The sequence below is a fragment of the Drepanopeziza brunnea genome (assembly GCF_022702325.1).
Source record: "Drepanopeziza brunnea f. sp. 'multigermtubi' strain 214-2 chromosome Unknown ctg16, whole genome shotgun sequence".
Classification (NCBI taxonomy): domain Eukaryota; kingdom Fungi; phylum Ascomycota; class Leotiomycetes; order Helotiales; family Drepanopezizaceae; genus Drepanopeziza; species Drepanopeziza brunnea.
In genome coordinates, this window is record NW_027094079.1 from 107,432 (window position 1) to 124,986 (window position 17,555).

A 17,555-nucleotide genomic window follows, 5' to 3' on the forward strand; every position below is an offset into this window, starting at 1 on the left:
ATTCGCTTGCTGGTTAACTTGTTGTCGACGGGCTTCTGGGTTGCTGCCAGTCCCCCGGCCGTAATGCAGGTCGGAAGTTTAACTCCCCTTGGGGCCTTGGGGGAAAAGGACTAATAGGGATTCCGGGCCATGCCCACCCTCGCCCCTTCTCGTCAATGCGGAAGGAAGTTAAAACGATGAGGCTTCGGCCCCTTCAAAAAACCCCCCATGGCCCCCTTGAGATAGGAAGCACGGCTCTTACTCGTTTCAACAAATCAAAGACTTGGTTGGCACCAGCGACCAACACCTGTTGGCATAAGCTCAACATTCATCATCCATCAACCGGCCTTTTGCAAACTGCTTCATCTATCTTTTTCTCCCTCCCGTACTGCCTGGCTGCCATGACTGGTCCAACAGCAAGCAAGCATGATCATCACCAGCAGCAGCAGCAGCAGCAGCAGAATCATCTTTGTTCTATTCGTCTGACCTCTCCTTACCTGCACGCAATACTTCGCTTCTCTACAGCAGCTTATTCTTCCTCACAGCAGAGGAACAGACAATGGGTCCATGTCATTTACACAATCAATAAAGATGACCCATGAGATTAAGTCAGAAGATGAGGATACCGCTCTCTGGCAGGAGTACAGCATCCACCCTCCCCCGATACATCTTCCAGCATACGATGCAAACTACTGCGCTCCGCCGGTATTGCCAATATCATGTCACGGTCCGGCCCAGAAGGAGACATATCGATCCTTAGACTTACCCTCCAACGATAGGCATATACCGCCGAGAGACGGAAGTGGAATACTCACTGCTTCACCACCATCTTTTTGTACGCATCACAGCTACCCATCGCTGAAAAGATCCTACCACGACATCGAGGATTCGCCCTACAGCATCGTGCAGAGCTTTAGAGATGACCCGCAGGAGGCTCACAATCCCAGCATCAACCATGATCACAGACTTCTCTCCTTTGGACAACTACCGGAGACAAGCACGATTCTTGATGCTCAAGGACGAGTACAGTCTGTTGATCTCGTGGCGCAAATCCATGGCATGTTCTTCTTGTCCGAGCTAGCCACAACATCCGGAGAAAGTCTCATGATGCAACCAGAACTAACCTGCTATCGACGAAACCTTTTCCAGATCTTTGGAAGTGTCACTGTACCGCGAGGCGCTCTATCGGCATTGACGGGAAATGGGGAGCGGGTACCCATTGTCTCAAAGGAAGTCGTCATCTCAGCAACAGAGTCAGTGGACGGCCACGTCGTCAAACTAATCGTCATCCCGTGGAAAACGCCTCCTCCCAACTTCCCAAAAATGACTGCAGGACAGGAACACGAGCCGGTACCCATTTCGTTGACGCCATTTGACGAAGGGCCAGAGGCGCATAGTGATTACACGGTCTTTCCGATTGCTTACCGGCGGCTGCAATTCCGCATTGCAACGGCCAACAATGGAAGAAGGAGAGAGCTGCAGCAACACTTCAGTTTGCACCTCAACGTGGTCGGCACACTGTCGAACGGAAGGAAGATGAGCCTTTGCGAGGCGTCCACAGCGCCTATTGTGGTACGGGGTCGGAGCCCGAGGAACTTTCAGGCCAGGAAGGAGATTCCACTCGTTGGGTCATCTTCAGCTCGAGGACAGCCGCCTGAAATGTATGTAGCCGCTCCAGGCGGCCTCAAGCCCAGTATCTCGGGGATAGACAGCAACTTGAAACTAGCAAAGCCACTAAAATCACACATGGCGGAATTTTCACGATCCCCATTCACATTCAATTCGAATAGCATTCCCGGCTCTCCATCTATGGTCCGTCAACCGTAAGTCACCGCTCGATATATCTCACGTCAATACCCAGACCGGCGGTCACAATGCTTGAGAAGATCCCGTGTCACCCTTGGCGAAAAGTCTGTTTTGCTCCCGGTAGTGGCTTGAAGAACGGCACCTGAGACAAGCTGATGGGTCCTTTCGTAAATAGTACATACCAAGCCTGGAGCGCCGCACATACAAGTACGCCTGCCGACCATACCTCGGCGCTAAACACACTTGGCTATGCCAGCGCTCCGAGAGACAGCTATCTGCAAGCGAATCACCACACCCTCAACTCGATATCAGAGCTGCAGTCCCACAAACCTCCGCTGGCGTCCCAGCCGCTAATGAGACAGCCATACTCCTCCTATCACCCCCCCTCGACAGGCGTCGAGCCCCTTCGCTTCGTCCACAACGATTCGGACCTGCGACGACCGACAAAGTCACCACGACATACTGGACCGGCGGATCTCCACTCTTCGAGCGGGATTCTGATCCCAAGCAGTAGCAGCTACGCGAATCACGGCTCTCGGTTCCTGCCTGCTTATAGCAGTAGTAGCTACGGATCTATGCCAGCGACGATGGCCCCGGAGCAATTTCCTTCATTGTTGCCGATGCAGCAGCAGCCGTCTGGGACGAGCGGTGGGCCCGGGACAGAGACGGGGACGATTGGTGGAACGGGTTCGCCGAGCCAGATTCAAGGCAGGGGAGCTCAGCAGCAGCACCACGAGATTCCAGGTGAGCAGCAGCAAGCGGTATGGGAGGGGAAACGATGGAGCTGTGGCTGAGAGTGGGAGTAGGAGTGGAGGCGGAGGAAGTTGATGGCATGCGACGCAAAATATAGAATATCTCTTTTGTATCGGAGGTGAGATGAGGCTATGGAATGGAGTGAAAGAGAATGATGATACTCAGGATTCATATTTAGCAAAAGCGCGTTTACGAAGCAACGAGCTTCTCTCTCCTAGCTACTGGCTATCTAGCAAAGATTAAAAGAGCCTCGAACATGAAATGGAAAGCAGCAGGAGGATTGTATTGTATAGGAAAAAAGAGAAGAAAAAGGAAGAAGGAAGAAGGTTAAGCAAAAGTGCCTAAATAAAACCAAGATTCCCAGATTCAAATCATATTCAAAACAGAGATATGACCGCCCCAAAACCCAACTTCGAGGAATGGGAAATCTTCAAGAGTGCTATTGCGATAGATAGATGATAGGTGGAGCCGGCGGGAACTTTGGCTGCACGAGCGGGCGGTTTTGCACGGGTTTGATTGGATTGTTAGGGCGTTGAGGATCGGCGATGCTGTACAGGAGGACAGGGGCGGGCGCAGGGGTTTGTTATGGAATTGTGGATTTGCGAAAAGGGGCCGAAGTTGCGAATTGGGCAGTTCGGTAGGTATTTATCGTATATCCGATGTTTGAGCTGGAGCCGAAGCCCCTTTTGTTTCAATATGCTCGCTTACGGTGGAAGGTGTTTACATAAAAGTACCTACCGAAGTCTCGGCGTCGGGTCGGGCTCGGCAGATCTCGGCCCGTCGGACCGGGCCATTCGTTATTGGCCAAGGTATTTTTCCCACCTCAGCCTTTCGAGCCTCACTGGCACTCACCAACCACACAATCCCCTCCACGCAATGATGTTTGAGCTCCCGGACGCCAAAAGGTATGTATATCCGGTGGGATAATGGGTAGTTCAACCGATAGAAAGAAAGGGTGTGTGTGCTGACCAACCGCGCCAGAATCCGCCGCAGCGACTTTAATCGCTCCCGCTCCTCCTCCCCCGCCTCCTCCTCCTCAGACATCGATCCCTCGACCGAAGCGCGCCTCCACGCCCGCCTCGCCGCTCTCTACGGACCTGTGCCACTCTCCGTGCCGCTCCATACACCATCTACTGCCAGAAAGAGCACCCTCGCGGACTCAAAGCCCACGCGCAAACCCCGCGCCGCCCCGAGGCGTAAAGCGTCCCCAACCTCAGACTCGGACAGCGCCTCCAACACTGATCCCGATTCCGATTCTGAACCAGCCACGCCAGCATCAGCACACGATGATGGCGCGTCCGAGGTGCGGGAGTACGAATTTGCGCTGTTTGCCGGTGGCGACGCTGTGCATCGCAACACCGTGATCCTGAGCCCGTCCGACGACGCTACGGGGCCTGGCCGGATCCTGCGTCCTCGACCGCGCGAGTATTTCTTTGCGCCGCCTGCAGAAGGGGCGGTGAAGGCGCGGATCTGCTACTCTGCCGTGAGCGGGGAGGAGGTGCGCGCGCGGAGTCGGGGGCGGGCGTGGGGGCTGGAGGTGCCATGGAGGGTGCGGGTTCTAAAGCTGGCTTCCGGACCGCCAGTGAAGACTGGCTTGAAATCTTATGCGACGGGCGGGGGTTCTCACCTTGAGAAGCCGAGTGGGGGAGGAGGCGGAGCTTGCTTGGATGGCACAGGTGTTGGAGGAGGAAGGGATTCTTTGAGGGGGAGTCGGACGAAACCGAATAAGAGACGGCGGATTTTCCTGAGAGAGGAGAGGCGGAGACGGGATGCTGCTGAGGAGGCGCGGAGGGAGGTCTTGGAGAGGAAGGTGGAGGCGGAGAAGGAAAAGAGGGTGAGGCTGAATCGCGCCAAGAAGGTTAAGAGGCGGTTGAAGGAGAAGGCGAAGAAAGCTGAAAGGAAGGCTGGGTCTGGGGATGGGGAAGGGGAAGGGGAAGCGGGTGTTGTGAGCATAGCTGATGCGAGTGTCGAGGAGAAAGCGCTTGACTGAAAGAGAGGTCGAGGTGCTTCGGAGATGGCAAAAAAAGGGATGGAAGAGCCGGATCTCTGCTGTAGATAGCCACTGGGAATTGGAGTGTTAGTAGTTTCACGGTGTGATATGCTATGTTTCCTGCTTGTTTTGTATGGAGCGTGTGTTGAGAAGTGGTTGGATATAGATTGTGACTGTGATTGTGATTGTGGTTGGGATTGGGATTGGGAATATCTCTGATCCTCGGACGAATTGCACCCAGAGTTGATCGCGCAAAAGAGGACCAGAGAGGTAAGCTAACGCATGGGCGGCTGTTTTTAGTATCTCCTGCTGATTCCCAGGACTAGATGCTCGCGGCTATGTATAATAGAAATGTACCAGCTTTAATAGCTCTGCTAAAGTTGTCATCCTAAATTTCCATCATGGTAGCGTCGCCTGATGACCCACTCTATTTCTCGCTTAAGCATACACGCTAGCTGAGTAGAGCCCTTTTCTTTGTCGCGACTGCCGCCTCTAGTAGAAGCAAGAAAGTCCACCTCGACAGTATCCAAGCACTTCGAGGCAGACGATGGAAGCTATCATGGAGAAGCTCACCCCAATGTCCTGGATGTTGGCCAAGGCGCGTACAACCGCGCGCACCCACCCTGCAGCTTCGGCCGGTGAAGCCGTCAGCGAGTTCCAGCTGTGGCTGGCAGTCGAGGACAACCACATTCGGGTCGCGAAGGAGCGTCCAGGCGCGCCGCGGCACATCCAGCAATACCTGGCAGAGCGTCGTACCTTTGGGGATTTCTGTAAGTTACCGTGTCAGTGACTGGGCTTGGGCACTTTGGACTCGACTTGCTCATAGTTTGTCTCTATCTGTATTTGTAACTCGCATTCGAAACTGATAGTTCATATTCGCATAGGGGGGCCCGAAAACGTTCATCTGTTCCCAGGGCCACCTCCCGACCATTCTTCATCGGCCTCGAATCCGCGCAAAGCCTCTGCCCTCCTTCAGAAGAGCCCTGTGCGTACAAGATCCGTCTATACGCAGAGAGAAGACGCCTACAGAGGACGCTCTCGGTCTCCTAATCACTTCCGATCTGCTGATCGCTCCCGATCTCCTGGTCCCTCCCGATCTCGTGCTCGTGAACAAAGCAGACGCAGAGATTTCAAGTCGCCCCCGACGGTTTCCAGAGCTTTGACTCGTGGTACAAGCCGCTATATTCCCTTCCGCGACCGCATCGATAGTTCTGGTACTTCTTGGAGGATGCGAGCCGAAGCCATGAGTGTCGGCCCACAGACCACGGCTCAAGCCGCTCGGTCCGGTGGTATATCCACCCACGTCCCCGCGCTTCAGAGCACGTCGCCGCCAACACCGCACCACGACCCGAGAACCGGCAAAATCTACCCTGTTCTGAAGTTTTCGCACCCTCAAGCATACACTAGACTCTCTGGACCTCAGGGCCAGGCCATCGCCGAGATGAGCAGATACTTCCATGCCTTGGTCATTCGTCTCGAAAAGCCGACATTGCAATCTGGTCTGGGCATTCCCAGCAGCGCCGTCCTGTGGCTCCGAGTCAAAATCAGCGCCAATCCGAAAGATGATGGGGTTCAGCGACAGATTGATGGCTGCCAGCGGGGTTTCGAGGCATACCACAAACTCGACCAAGAGGGGAAGGAGCTACCCGGTATCCTCGACTTTTACACGGCCAACCGCCACATATTCCATCACAAAGGATCTCTTCGGCGTGCGGATACCATTAAGGACATGACACTTCGGAACAAGGCACTTTCGAGGCCTACATAGGTAGATGGGTAGTCAGGGCGGATGTTTGAGGCGCGCGAGTAATCAGGAAATGTGGAGGATGTACGGGAATTGCGTGTAATATTAGTGAATTAGGTGTAATATCTTAGAATTCAATGTAATATTAGAGAATTGACTGTGTATATTTCAGGCGTCATTTCTTGCATTGCCGCCCAGTAGATATCCCAAGCATCCTTAGCGCGACTTCCCTATTGAGCGCTTGGCGCGGTACAGAATGTCGACCATCTATCGATCCTTTGCCGCAACATCAAAGCCTCTATGAATCTAGAGCACGCTTTTCTCGGAACATAGTCAAGAATACATATTCGTACACCAGATGTCTACAAGGCCGCCTATCCAGCCAACTATACAGACATTAAAACGTTTCCCAGCATCAGAAGATATATCGGAAGATATAAACCTGGAACAATGCCAAGTATAACACTCCAGTCCCATCGCCTCGCAGGCTGACTCTCCCCACTCAGATCCAACAGCTCAAAGTCTTCTGCGAGGACCTCCTCCTCCTCCATCCCTACCACGATATTGGTATACATCCTCGACCTCTCCCCCGCCAAACCACTTCCCCTCGCTCATATCCATACCCCTATGTCTCTCACCTCGCCCACCGTCTGGTCCCCTATCAACACCCCTCAAACCAGCACCCACGTCCCCACCTCCCCAAACCCTACCCCCTCTTCCTCGAGCACGACCCTCCTCATCCCGAGCCTCAACATCCCCGGCTCCGTACCGATCTGTGACCAACCTCCTCTCCCCACGCTCAAAGCCCTCCGCGCCCCTCTCGACATATCGGCGGTTGCCATCGGCGCGGCCTCGATCCTCCCATCTTCCACCCTGGTACGGACCAGCGTCTCGCTCCTCGAGATCCTGGCCCCGTAGACGCTTCCGAGCTCGCTCTTCCATCGCCTGTCGCTTCTTTAGCCCGGCCCGGTTTCTAGAATTACGCTCAGCGACTGCGCGGCCAGGGAAGTCGATCTGGAGCCTGCGCGCTGCATTGATGAGGTCCTCTCCTGCAGTCCCCTGGGTGGGTCCAGGTCCTCTGTCTTCTTTCTCGCGAACAACAGTAGCGCCGTCGACAGTAGCAGCGTCAGTGTGCGCATCCGCCTTCGTACGCTGGTCGTCACGCCCGTGCTCCTCTCTCCTATCCTCACGCGCATACCGGGCCCGATCGTCCATTCTAGGACTCAAGCTTCTCTCGTCTCTGTTTTCGTTTCCTTCTGCATTGCGTCGACGCTCTCCCAACGGTGGCTGCTTGGCAATGAACTTCTGGTTTCGCCGCTCGGCTCGCTGGCGGATGATGCGTGCCAGGTAGCCTTCCTTCTGGTAGCCGTCGTTATTGTTGCTATCGCGGATGTCGGATCGGCCTCTGGCGGCGTCGCTCTTTTGCTGCTGATCGCCGCCGGCGTGGATAATCGCGGATCTATCTCCGGGTGCGGCGGTGTTCTGGTCCTTGTCGTTGGCGAAGTCGCGAGCATCATCTCTGGCCTCGCTCGTGTGCTGCTTGTGATCATCCTGGCGGCCATCGGATCTGTCTCTTCCCTCGCTGTATCGATATGCGCCCTTGTCGTCACGGCTGTCGGATCGGCCTTGAGCCTCATCATCTTCGCACTCGCCATCTTCGTACTCTTCTCTGAACTCGGGCCGGTACTCGTGACTGTATCTGCGGTCCTGGGATTGGGATGATGAATAGGGTTGTTGCGACTGGGAATTCGACGAGTGGCTGTAGCGGGCAAGCGGATCGTCATGGTGCTCTTGCTCTTTCTCCTGCTCCTGCAGCGCGGGATCGATGCCTGGGAAAGGTTCTTCCACGCCGACTATTTGCGAAAGCATGGGTTAGCACCTCTTCTTGCTCTCTTTCTCTTATAGTATTGCCAAAGCCCAGTCTTCTTCTCTCAGGTAGGGAACATGCATGACCTCAGGGATATGATATACAGCAGTCAAGGAGAGGGAGAAGGATGCGAAAACGAAGATAGAATCTCATCCTCCAAACCCTCTTCCGTCCTGCATCCGATCCCGCCATATGCGCACACATACAAACACAAACACACGCAGACACAACAAACACCCCCATGCCCATCCCATAACCGCAAACAGACAAGAGGAGGGCGAGGGGGGAGAAAGACAAGAAGAATAAGAACCAAGAACAAGCACAATAGAAGAAAAGAAACACCCTCTTTCTCGCACTCATCACTCACAGTAATAAGCCCAAATATTCCACTCCGCCCGATAGCGCCGAACCTCCTGCGTGCCACCGCCGACCCCAGACTCCGCCTGCAGGAACGCCCCGCAGATAATGTCGAATTCGGCGCGGGAGCCGCACGGGTGGCGGGCAGCAGCTGCTGAGGACGAGAGGCGCGCCCAGATCGTTTCGAGCTGGGGGGTGTAGGTTTGGGTGTTCATGTTGGTGTTGGTAAGGGCCATTGTTGAGATGAGATCGGGGTGGGGGGAAGGGGGAGGGAGGGAGAGCAAGGAAGGGAAGGGGGTAGGTCGGGGGAGATTTGGTTGTTGGTGCTGTGTGTAGTATGGTGTGTGCTGTGCTGTGTGGTGCTGTGTGGTGTTGTGTTTGGAAATTGTGTCTTCGGGATGAAGACGAGGCGGGATGCAAAGGAATTGGTATGGAGAAGAGAAGAGAGGGGTTGTATCTGTATCTGTATCTGTATCTGATACCGAAAGGGTTGAGATTTCGAGGTCGAGAGTGTGTGTGATTTGTAGCAGGTAGGAGGTGGTAGGTAGGTGGTACGTCGACGAGCGGAATTCACTTTACTTCGAGGTCAATATTGATATTGATATTGATATTGACGTCGGCGTCGCGTGCGTCTCGTGACTTGTAAGGAACGGTAAGGTCGATGTCGCGACGCGCGAAGCGAGATGGAAAAAGTTTTTTGTTGACGTCGGCGCTAACTAAGTAAAGTAAACAAAGCCCATTCGGGAAAGCCGCGCGCGCTCACCTTTCTTTTCCTTTGTATACACCGCCTTCAATCGCAAACTCCCCAGGCTGATATCGAAATTTTTCATTTCATTTCATTCATCTATTCAGTCATTCGTATCTCTCGTAAATTCATATACACATTTCATCTCATCTTCGCACATCTCGTTTTATCCTGCCTCTACCTTCACCTTCTCACTCATACCTCCTCCACTCCTCCTCCAACCTCCGCAGCTCCCTCTCCACACCCGCCCCTCCCACCCCCCGTCTCATGTTCTCCGCATCCCTCTTCCACGCCCTCTCCAACGACTTCCTCTCGCGCGCCTTGGAAGCCAACATCTGATAGTCCCCACTGTCGACCGCCAGCCGGAAGATCCCCCGCATCTTCGCGCTGTAGAGCTGGCAGCTCGCCTTCGGCACCCGCTGCAGCGTCTTGTTGAACATCAGCGGGATGGCCTTGCCCTCCTCCAGCTCCGGCCACACAACCTCATCAAAGCATTCCTCGCAGACGGTAAACTCAGGAAGGTGCGTGATCACGTGCCAGCGCCGGTCTACGAGGTCTCTCTCTCGCTGGCACTCTTCAAAGAGAGCGAGGCGGCGAGCCAGAGATACGAGGTCCCGGGTATCGGGGGGATCGTGGTAGTCCGAGACGCGGTCGGCGCAGTTTTCGAGGGCATCAAAGTACTGCACAAAGCGCTTGCTGTCGAAGCGGAGATCACAGACGCGGGTTGAGGGCGTGGTATCAGTACAGACGAAGACGCCACGGATGGCTGGGAGGAGAGTCTCGACGCTCTTCACGCAGCTGTAGCAGACATCAAAGCCACGGACTGGGGCCCCAGTCTTGTGGTCGATGACCGAGTACCATTGACGTACTGCTCCATGCTTGCCAAGGCAAGGGGGGTATTTGGTGCTGTTGCGTGCCAGACCATAGAAGAGATTTAGATCTCGGCGGCGCTCTTTGATGGTCAGGAGCCATGCGATACGGTACCACGGGGAGCTGCCAAAATCGCAAAGCACTTCTACGTCGGGTGAGCGGCGAGGGGCCGGGATGAAGAGATATCGGAATCCGGTGGAGGCTGTGATCGAGTTGAAGCATGATGGGCAGATATCGAAGCCTGGACATTCGGGTAGAGTAAGCCAATCGTTTCGGCCACGGGTAAACTGTGTTCGGGGACATGTAGGCAGAGGGGCAACGCTCCCAGTCTCAATGTCTTGCGAGTATCGCCGATAGGAGCCAGTTGGTCTCTCCAAATCCGAAGGTGGTTGAAAGGATGGAGGTTGCCAGGGTCCGGGCCGTGGAGATTCCTGGAATTGCGGTGTCGCCGGTGATCTTCTAGTCTCGCCTGGCGAGTGCATGTCAATTCTGGACGGGATAAGAATTGGCAGTGAGGCACCATGAGCAGCTGCAGGATCTTTCGCAACCGGTGCTACAGTCGACTGCCTCGATTTCGGACGCGCAGCTTCCATAGGGTTCAACCTATCCGCTCTTGGTGTCTCTTCCGAATGCGGTGAGATTGACCTCTCGCGTGGCTTCGTTCGCCCATATTGTGGGTAAATTTCAGCTCTCTCCACATGGTCTCCTCGTGGGACCTGACTCGGCGAATATCGGGGTGATGGCAGCGGCGAAGATCTTCTAGATCCTCTCCGATCCATAGACGACCTGTTGGATTTAGACGGCGATCTCAGATGCTGCTCCTCTCTCCCTGGTCCCAGGTGTGATCGACGGTGCCTCTCAGCGTCGCTACCTGCCATATCGTCTTCACTGCTGCTGTAGTACGATTTCCTCTGCGTGGAAGACCTGGAAGATCGATTGGAACCTCGTTCGGGGGAGTGCCGTCTTTCTCTCCGACTACCAGTCTCCTCCTGGAGCTGTTGCGGTCTAGTTGATCTCTCGAAATTTCCACTGTTTCTCATATCCAAGTTTGGTGTCCCTGGCAGGGACCCAGCATAGCTTCCACTATTTCTCTTCTCCGTTGGATTCCCGTTCTTCCCCCAAAGCAGGTCAAAGACTTGCTGTCTAGGGGTTGACTGCGAGAAATCGTCTTTGGTAGGTCTGATAGCTTCCGGTGAGAGGAAGTAGTCAGATGGGGTGCGAGGAGTAGAGGCAGCTTTAGGCGCCTCCTGTTGACTTGGACTGATTGCGAGGGCAGAAGCACTTCTTCGGAATTTTGGCGGAATCTCGCGTGGCACTTTTGTCTCTAAAGTCGGGAGCTCTTGTCTGCTTCGCCTCTTCTCAAGTGGTGGACGTGGTTGATCTGTCTCCACTTCTCTCCTCGTAGAATCCTCTCGGGTCGGCTCTTCCCTTTTGAATGAGCTTTGCCTGGGTGATTTCTCTGGCCTTTGGTCGCTCCGACGCGGCTCCTCGGTTCTGTCCTCCTTTCTAGACTCCTGACGATCAGTCTCTCTCCTCTCTTCTTTCCTCGGTTCGTGTCTGGCGGTTTCTCTCCCTGGTTCGTCCCGTCTGTATTCGTGCCGAGGATGGTTCGTCTCGGGTCTCACAGGCTGCGGAAAGTATTTTCCCGAATCGTACTTCGAAGGCTCTTCTCTCTTCGACTCGCTCCTCGCCTGAGGTCCGTGAGCATACTCCCCTCTGCTCGCTTCTCGTCTGATATCCGACTTGGACGGCTCCTCTGGTATACCATCCCTAGCATCGCGAGCCATCCGTCTCCTGCTCTCCTCCGCCTCACTCCCACTACCCTCCGTCTGGGGAACAAACACAAACCTCCTCTCCGGATTGGCGTTCTCGTCTCTCTTCCTGCTCGCAGTCCCAGTCCCACCCTCCGTCTCCCCCCTCTCATTCGAGCATTCCACGTTCTGCAGGCGATCCCTCTCCTCCCTCTCAACATCTGCCTCAAGTATGACCGGGGTCTGATCCACCGTCCCCCTCGCCGGCACCCCATAATCCGGCCAGCGCACGCTCCCCCTCTCCTCCCTTGCCAGGCTGACGCATTCGTCTTCCACCGTCGGGCGAGGAGGCGGCGGGCCGCGGTGGAGCGGCCGAGGCGTCCGGCTGCAGCTTCTCTCCCTATCCCTATCCCTATCTCCTCTGCTGCCCGCTCCTCTGCTCCCATCTCTGCTTTGCGCGCGGTAAGCCGAGCCCGGATTCGGGGAGAGGAGCGAGGCTTGCGGAGAGGAGGGGGAGGTGCGGCTGCTAGCTAGGCGTCAGTCCGGCACTACCTAGGTACTCTGCCTGTACGATCCCTCGACGGCGCGCAAAAGCAGAAAGGGGGACAAAAAAAAAAAAAAAAACGCACCCATCATCCGGTCCAGGACTCCTACTCCTCGCCGCCTTGGTCTTGAAATACCCATTTGCGAGCAGCTCGTTGATGCGCAATCCCTCCATCGTCACTCACAGTCACAGTCAACCCAGGACAGCAGCAGCCATGGAACGTCTGTCTCCTCTTCCCGTCTCGAAATCCAAAATCCCTCCCCAAAAAAAGATATATCGGATTTTAAAAACTGCTCGAGATGATAAGACCAGGGTTGTGGTAATGGGAATCAGTGGTGGAAATCCATCGTATATCTTCACGGTTTCGAGGAGATTAGATTTACGAAAAAGAAAAGAAAAGAAAAGAAAAATACTCCGTAAGCCAAGGAGCGCGCGGCTGTCTCTTCTCTCGTATCTGCAGACTGCGGGCGTAGGTGTAGGTGTGTATGTAGGTATGTACCTCGCCACTCAATCTGCCCGTCTGCCTGTCTGCCTGTCTGTCTGCCTACCCCATTTTGCATATTCCTTTTTCCAGTCTCATTACGTCATACTACGTATATAAGTAGAGAGGAGTGTATGGAACAGAAAGAGAAATCTCATAACTGGAAGACAGCGTTGGTCTTGATGGACTACTCCGTATGACTTTTATTTTTTGCTCTGTCTTATTTAATGTGCCATGCCTGCTTGTTCAACCTCGAACGCTGCCTACCTAGGTACCGTGTTCCTGGTTCACGTTAATCGTCGGCTCGCTTAGGTGGGCCTCCTTACATCCTTTCAGACTCCGACGATTAAATAACGTCCCAAACGTCGAAAGTCGCTCTAAAAAGTTAAAAGATTAAAAAAATTGAAAAATTAAAAAATTAAAAAATTAAAAAATTAAAAAATTAAAAAAATTAAAAAAATTAAAAAAATTAAAAAAATTAAAAAAATTAAAAAAAATTAAAAAAATTAAAAAAATTAAAAAAATTAAAAAAATTAAAAAAATTAAAAAAATTAAAAAAATTAAAAAAATTAAAAAAATTAAAAAAATTAAAAAAATTAAAAAAATTAAAAAAATTAAAAAAATTAAAAAAATTAAAAAAATTAAAAAAATTAAAAAAATTAAAAAAATTAAAAAAATTAAAAAACCGGACCTAACCAGCAAACACACCCAGAGAACAAACCAAACACCTTCTTCCTCGTCTTTCTTCCACACTATTAAGCGTACGATAAGATAGATAGTACTACAATACTATTCTTCGCTAGCCGTAATAAACAGCGTCAAGGGTATCTCTACCTATCTGTTCTTATATCATTTATGCATGTAAGCATTTCCATTTCCATCCGATCTCTCAAGAGAGGGGTGGATTGATTGATGGATATATCGGTGGATGAGTCTCTCGTTCTCGGAGGATATGTTTTCTCTGTGTATTAGATAGGGGAGAGACGGGGATGGATGCGCCGTGGAGGCAATGGCGGATACGTAGGAGGTCTGGCTTCGCTTCGCTTGAAGCATCAGATGCCGTGATGATGCGACACGGAGGCAGCTTTCGCCAGGCCGGCTGGAGAAAGAACAGCGCTGGGTCCAGAGCTTGGGACATCCTCATGGCTCTTGCTAGGTTATAACATATATATATGTGCAAAAGTTAACTTTATAGTTGATACAGAAGCATAGCGTACAACAACCTGCTACTCTCTTCCCCACCCCCCAACCCTCCCTCGAGCACATCAAATTCCTACCACCCATCCACCCCCTCCTCGTAGTCCACCAGGTGCTCCATGATATCGATATCGCCATTCTCCTCCTGCTCGCTCTTCATCCTCTCCTCAACCATCTTCTCCACCGCCTTCTGCCTCTTCCTCGCCTTCTTGCCCCACTCCTCCCCCTCTCCCTCTCCCACACTCTCGCCCTTGGAATCCGCATCCTCCTTCCCCTTGGAAAACTTCACGCTCTTCCCCTTCGCGGCCCGGACATCTCCATCCCGAATGGCATTCGCACCCAGCGCCTCCTTCTCCTTCTCCCGCGCCAGCGCCACCGCCTTCTCATGCTGCTTCGCCTGCGCCCGCTCCCCGAATCGCGACAGGTACGGCCGCAGGAAGAGGTAGCCGCCGAGGATGGCGATCATGCGGATATACTTGAAGGGCGTCATGCCGTCCCACATCTCGACGCTGTTGCGCATGAGGTTGACGTAGCCTTGCTTGGGGAGCATGACGAGCCAGGTGAGGAAGTCGAGGGCCCCGGCGAGGAGGCGCGCGAGGGGGTCGTTGGGGTCCATGGTTTGAACGGGGGAGGGCTTCGTGGGGGGTGTGTGTGGAGGATTTGAGATGGGGGCAAGTTGAAGATGAAGACGGGGAGGTCGGTGGATGGGCGAGGGAGATGATGGTGTGGCTGAAGCTAGGGCGAGAGGAGTATCTGCAAGGCTGTAGTCGCTCTATCGTCGATGTCGATAATGTATCTGGCTTTCTCAGGACGGCGCAGTAGTCAACGATTCAATCCTGGGTGCGCAGCTGTCGCAAGTAAAGGAGGGTATCGTTCACTGGAATCCGCGGCTCTGATCGAGGAGAGAAGGCGATTGACGAGGTATGCTTTTTTCTCGGTCGCATCGAGGGAAGTGATGCGGCGCAGAGAGGAGGAGAGGAGCAGAAGAGAAGAAGAGAAGGAGAGGAGAGGGTTACTATTAAAGGGAGTTTATGATTAAAAGGAAGGAAAGATGAGAGTCTTGTCGCCATCTAAAAAAAGGATCTGGATGAGATTATCCAGTCCAAGCGGGGTCGGGCGGGCCGGCTCCGGCTCCGGCTCGGAGAATGATCGGGTCGGGTGGGCACTGGGCAGGCGCGTCTGTCTGTCGGGACTCGGGAGCTTGAGCTTGACGCGACTTTCTCAGGTACCTCGATCACTTATCGTTTTGGGAAGCATGACCTCAACCGCTTTCAAGATCCAGAACGCAGTGATTGATTCGCATTCGGACTAACAACTCCGTCTTCCTGACCAAGAAAAAAGGAATTTTTTTTTTTTTTTTTTTTTTTTTTCAAAAAATCAGGACCAACGCAGTCACGTCTCCTCGCCAAATCGAATCGGAATCAAAAGAACAAACAGTCTCAGCCAGGATGTCTTCCCAGCAAGCAGAAGAAGATCCCATAAACGAAGTACATATATATATCCATCCATCACTTCCCATCCCTTCTCAAGCCCTTCCCTCCCTTTCCCTTCCCACTCCCTCTCCTCTCCCTCTCCCTCTCCCTCTCCTCTCCCTCAATCCCCCCCTCATCTCATCACGCAACCAAACAATCAAATAAACACCAACTAACCCCCTCTCCCACTCCTCAGAAACTAAAAGCCTCCCTCTGGTTCGCCATCGGCAAACTCATCGACGAGGAGTGTCTCCGCCTAAACACGACCGCCACCCCCCAGTTCATCGGCGCCATGACCGAGATGGCCTGGGCACAGCTAGGTATGCCCTCATCCTCTCTCATCTCCCTCCCCTCCCTCTTTCCCCCCTAAAAAACCATTCCTAAACACACCCCCCTCCCCCAACCACAAACCTCGTCCCCTCACCAACCCTCCTCTTCCCTCCCTCCCCATCTCCCTCATCTCCCGCCCTATCTCACCCCCACCCCCTTCCCTACAGAATCCGTCGCCACAGACCTCGAGTCCTTCTCGCGGCACGCCAGCCGCACGACAGCCACCAGCGACGATGTGCTGCTCGTGACGCGACGGAACGACGCTTTGCACGGTATCATGCGCGAGTTTGTTGAGGGGGAGAAGGCGAAGAAGGAGAGAGAACGGGCTGCTGGAGGTGAGAGGGGGAGGAGGGGGGTTGTAGGGAAGGCAGGGAAGGCGGTTGGGGCTGGGGCTGGGGCTGGTGGTGGAGCGAGAGGGAATGGGACTGGAAGAGGGAGAGGAAGAGGAAGAGGACGGGCAAAATGATGTCTGATCAGAGAGAGAGAGAAAGAGAGCAGGAAGTACGTAATCATGAACTGAGATGAATAACAATACATGTAATAAAAAAAACCGTAAAGAGAATAGATCTCAAAATAAGCGAAGACAGCCTTTCCCCCCTCCCCCCCCAGAAACCCCCTCCTTCCCAATATATACGCATATTTTTTCCTTTCACCAATCGCCCACTTGGATAAGTTTATATACATCCAAACACATTCATCCCTTTTCGCAAAACCCTTTCTTTTATACACACATATATATATATATTTTAGCTCTCCTTGTAAGCCTCTAAAAAGGCCCCCCCCCCCCCCCCCCCCCCCCCCCCCCCCCTCTCTCTCCCTCTCTACAAATTATAAATAAATATATACATCCATCCATCATCTACACCCCCCTCCTTTTTTCATATTTATATATATATATATATATATATATATATACATATACATATCCGCATTCACGTACCGGCGTCACGATCTGCGATTTATTACCTAGGTAGGGAGATTGGTAAGTATGAAATTACATACATACCTACATACATACATATATATACGTATATATACGTATATATGTAATATAATATAATTGTAATATAATTGTAATATAATTGTAATATAAATTAATTCAATATAAATGTAATATAAATACCTATTTGCGTCGAAGAGATCTACCCATCCATCTATCCATTCATTCATTCATCTATCTATCCATCCATCCATCTATCCATCTATCCATCTATCTATCCACCCATCTATTCATTCATCCATCCATCTATCCCTCTATCCATCCATCCATCCATCCATCCATCTATCCATTCATTTATTTATTTTTCTTGAAAAATATATATATATATTCCTTGGCTTAACCTAGGAAACTTGCTTGTCTTGTCTTGACTTGAACTGAACTGTGGCCGAGAGCCCGCGGGTTGAAAAGTCGGCGCACGGGCTATGATTCATTCTCCTGCAGTACAGTAATTATTGATTGTGTACAAGAAAAGTGGAAACCTCCCCCTCCCCCTTCCCCCGCCAGAGAACCTTGAACCCCTCCCTCACTACCAGGCCATCACATACACATACACCTAAAATCCTATGGACGAATCAATGGAAATCTGAACGGGAAAAGGAGAGAAAAGAAGAGGAAAAAAACCCCCCAACCTGACGGAATCCAATTTTGTACACCAAAACTCATCCCCGG

The 17,555-nt window shown here is 52.7% G+C and overlaps 7 protein-coding genes across 7 annotated transcripts; 4 read left to right on the forward strand and 3 right to left on the reverse strand.

The window, feature by feature from the left end:
• Positions 1 to 570: 570 nt before the first annotated feature.
• Positions 571 to 2,579, forward strand: L3040_008458 (uncharacterized protein; the record flags this gene model as incomplete). The annotated part of the gene is made up of 2 exons (XM_007293479.2): positions 571 to 1,802; positions 1,961 to 2,579. The coding sequence occupies 2 exons, from the start codon at positions 571 to 573 to the stop codon at positions 2,577 to 2,579; spliced, it is 1,851 nt and encodes a 616-aa protein (XP_007293541.2).
• Positions 2,580 to 3,417: 838 nt separating this feature from the next.
• Positions 3,418 to 4,528, forward strand: L3040_008459 (uncharacterized protein; the record flags this gene model as incomplete). The annotated part of the gene is made up of 2 exons (XM_007293480.1): positions 3,418 to 3,443; positions 3,520 to 4,528. The coding sequence occupies 2 exons, from the start codon at positions 3,418 to 3,420 to the stop codon at positions 4,526 to 4,528; spliced, it is 1,035 nt and encodes a 344-aa protein (XP_007293542.1).
• A 559-nt stretch (positions 4,529 to 5,087) lies between these two features.
• L3040_008460 (uncharacterized protein) lies at positions 5,088 to 6,296 on the forward strand (the record flags this gene model as incomplete). The annotated part of the gene is made up of 2 exons (XM_007293481.2): positions 5,088 to 5,298; positions 5,413 to 6,296. The coding sequence occupies 2 exons, from the start codon at positions 5,088 to 5,090 to the stop codon at positions 6,294 to 6,296; spliced, it is 1,095 nt and encodes a 364-aa protein (XP_007293543.2).
• Positions 6,297 to 6,788: 492 nt separating this feature from the next.
• L3040_008461 (uncharacterized protein) lies at positions 6,789 to 8,732 on the reverse strand (the record flags this gene model as incomplete). Its single annotated transcript, XM_066157062.1, has 2 exons — positions 6,789 to 8,125; positions 8,507 to 8,732. 2 exons carry the CDS (start codon positions 8,730 to 8,732, stop codon positions 6,789 to 6,791), a joined length of 1,563 nt encoding a protein of 520 aa, XP_066010335.1.
• Positions 8,733 to 9,432: 700 nt separating this feature from the next.
• Positions 9,433 to 12,580, reverse strand: L3040_008462 (uncharacterized protein; the record flags this gene model as incomplete). Its single annotated transcript, XM_007293482.2, has 2 exons — positions 9,433 to 12,388; positions 12,492 to 12,580. The coding sequence occupies 2 exons, from the start codon at positions 12,578 to 12,580 to the stop codon at positions 9,433 to 9,435; spliced, it is 3,045 nt and encodes a 1,014-aa protein (XP_007293544.2).
• Positions 12,581 to 14,160: 1,580 nt separating this feature from the next.
• Positions 14,161 to 14,700, reverse strand: L3040_008463 (uncharacterized protein; the record flags this gene model as incomplete). Its single annotated transcript, XM_007293484.1, has 1 exon — positions 14,161 to 14,700. The coding sequence occupies one exon, from the start codon at positions 14,698 to 14,700 to the stop codon at positions 14,161 to 14,163; it is 540 nt and encodes a 179-aa protein (XP_007293546.1).
• Positions 14,701 to 15,532: 832 nt separating this feature from the next.
• Positions 15,533 to 16,395, forward strand: L3040_008464 (uncharacterized protein; the record flags this gene model as incomplete). Its single annotated transcript, XM_007293483.2, has 4 exons — positions 15,533 to 15,571; positions 15,753 to 15,876; positions 16,054 to 16,221; positions 16,364 to 16,395. 4 exons carry the CDS (start codon positions 15,533 to 15,535, stop codon positions 16,393 to 16,395), a joined length of 363 nt encoding a protein of 120 aa, XP_007293545.2.
• Positions 16,396 to 17,555: the final 1,160 nt, after the last annotated feature.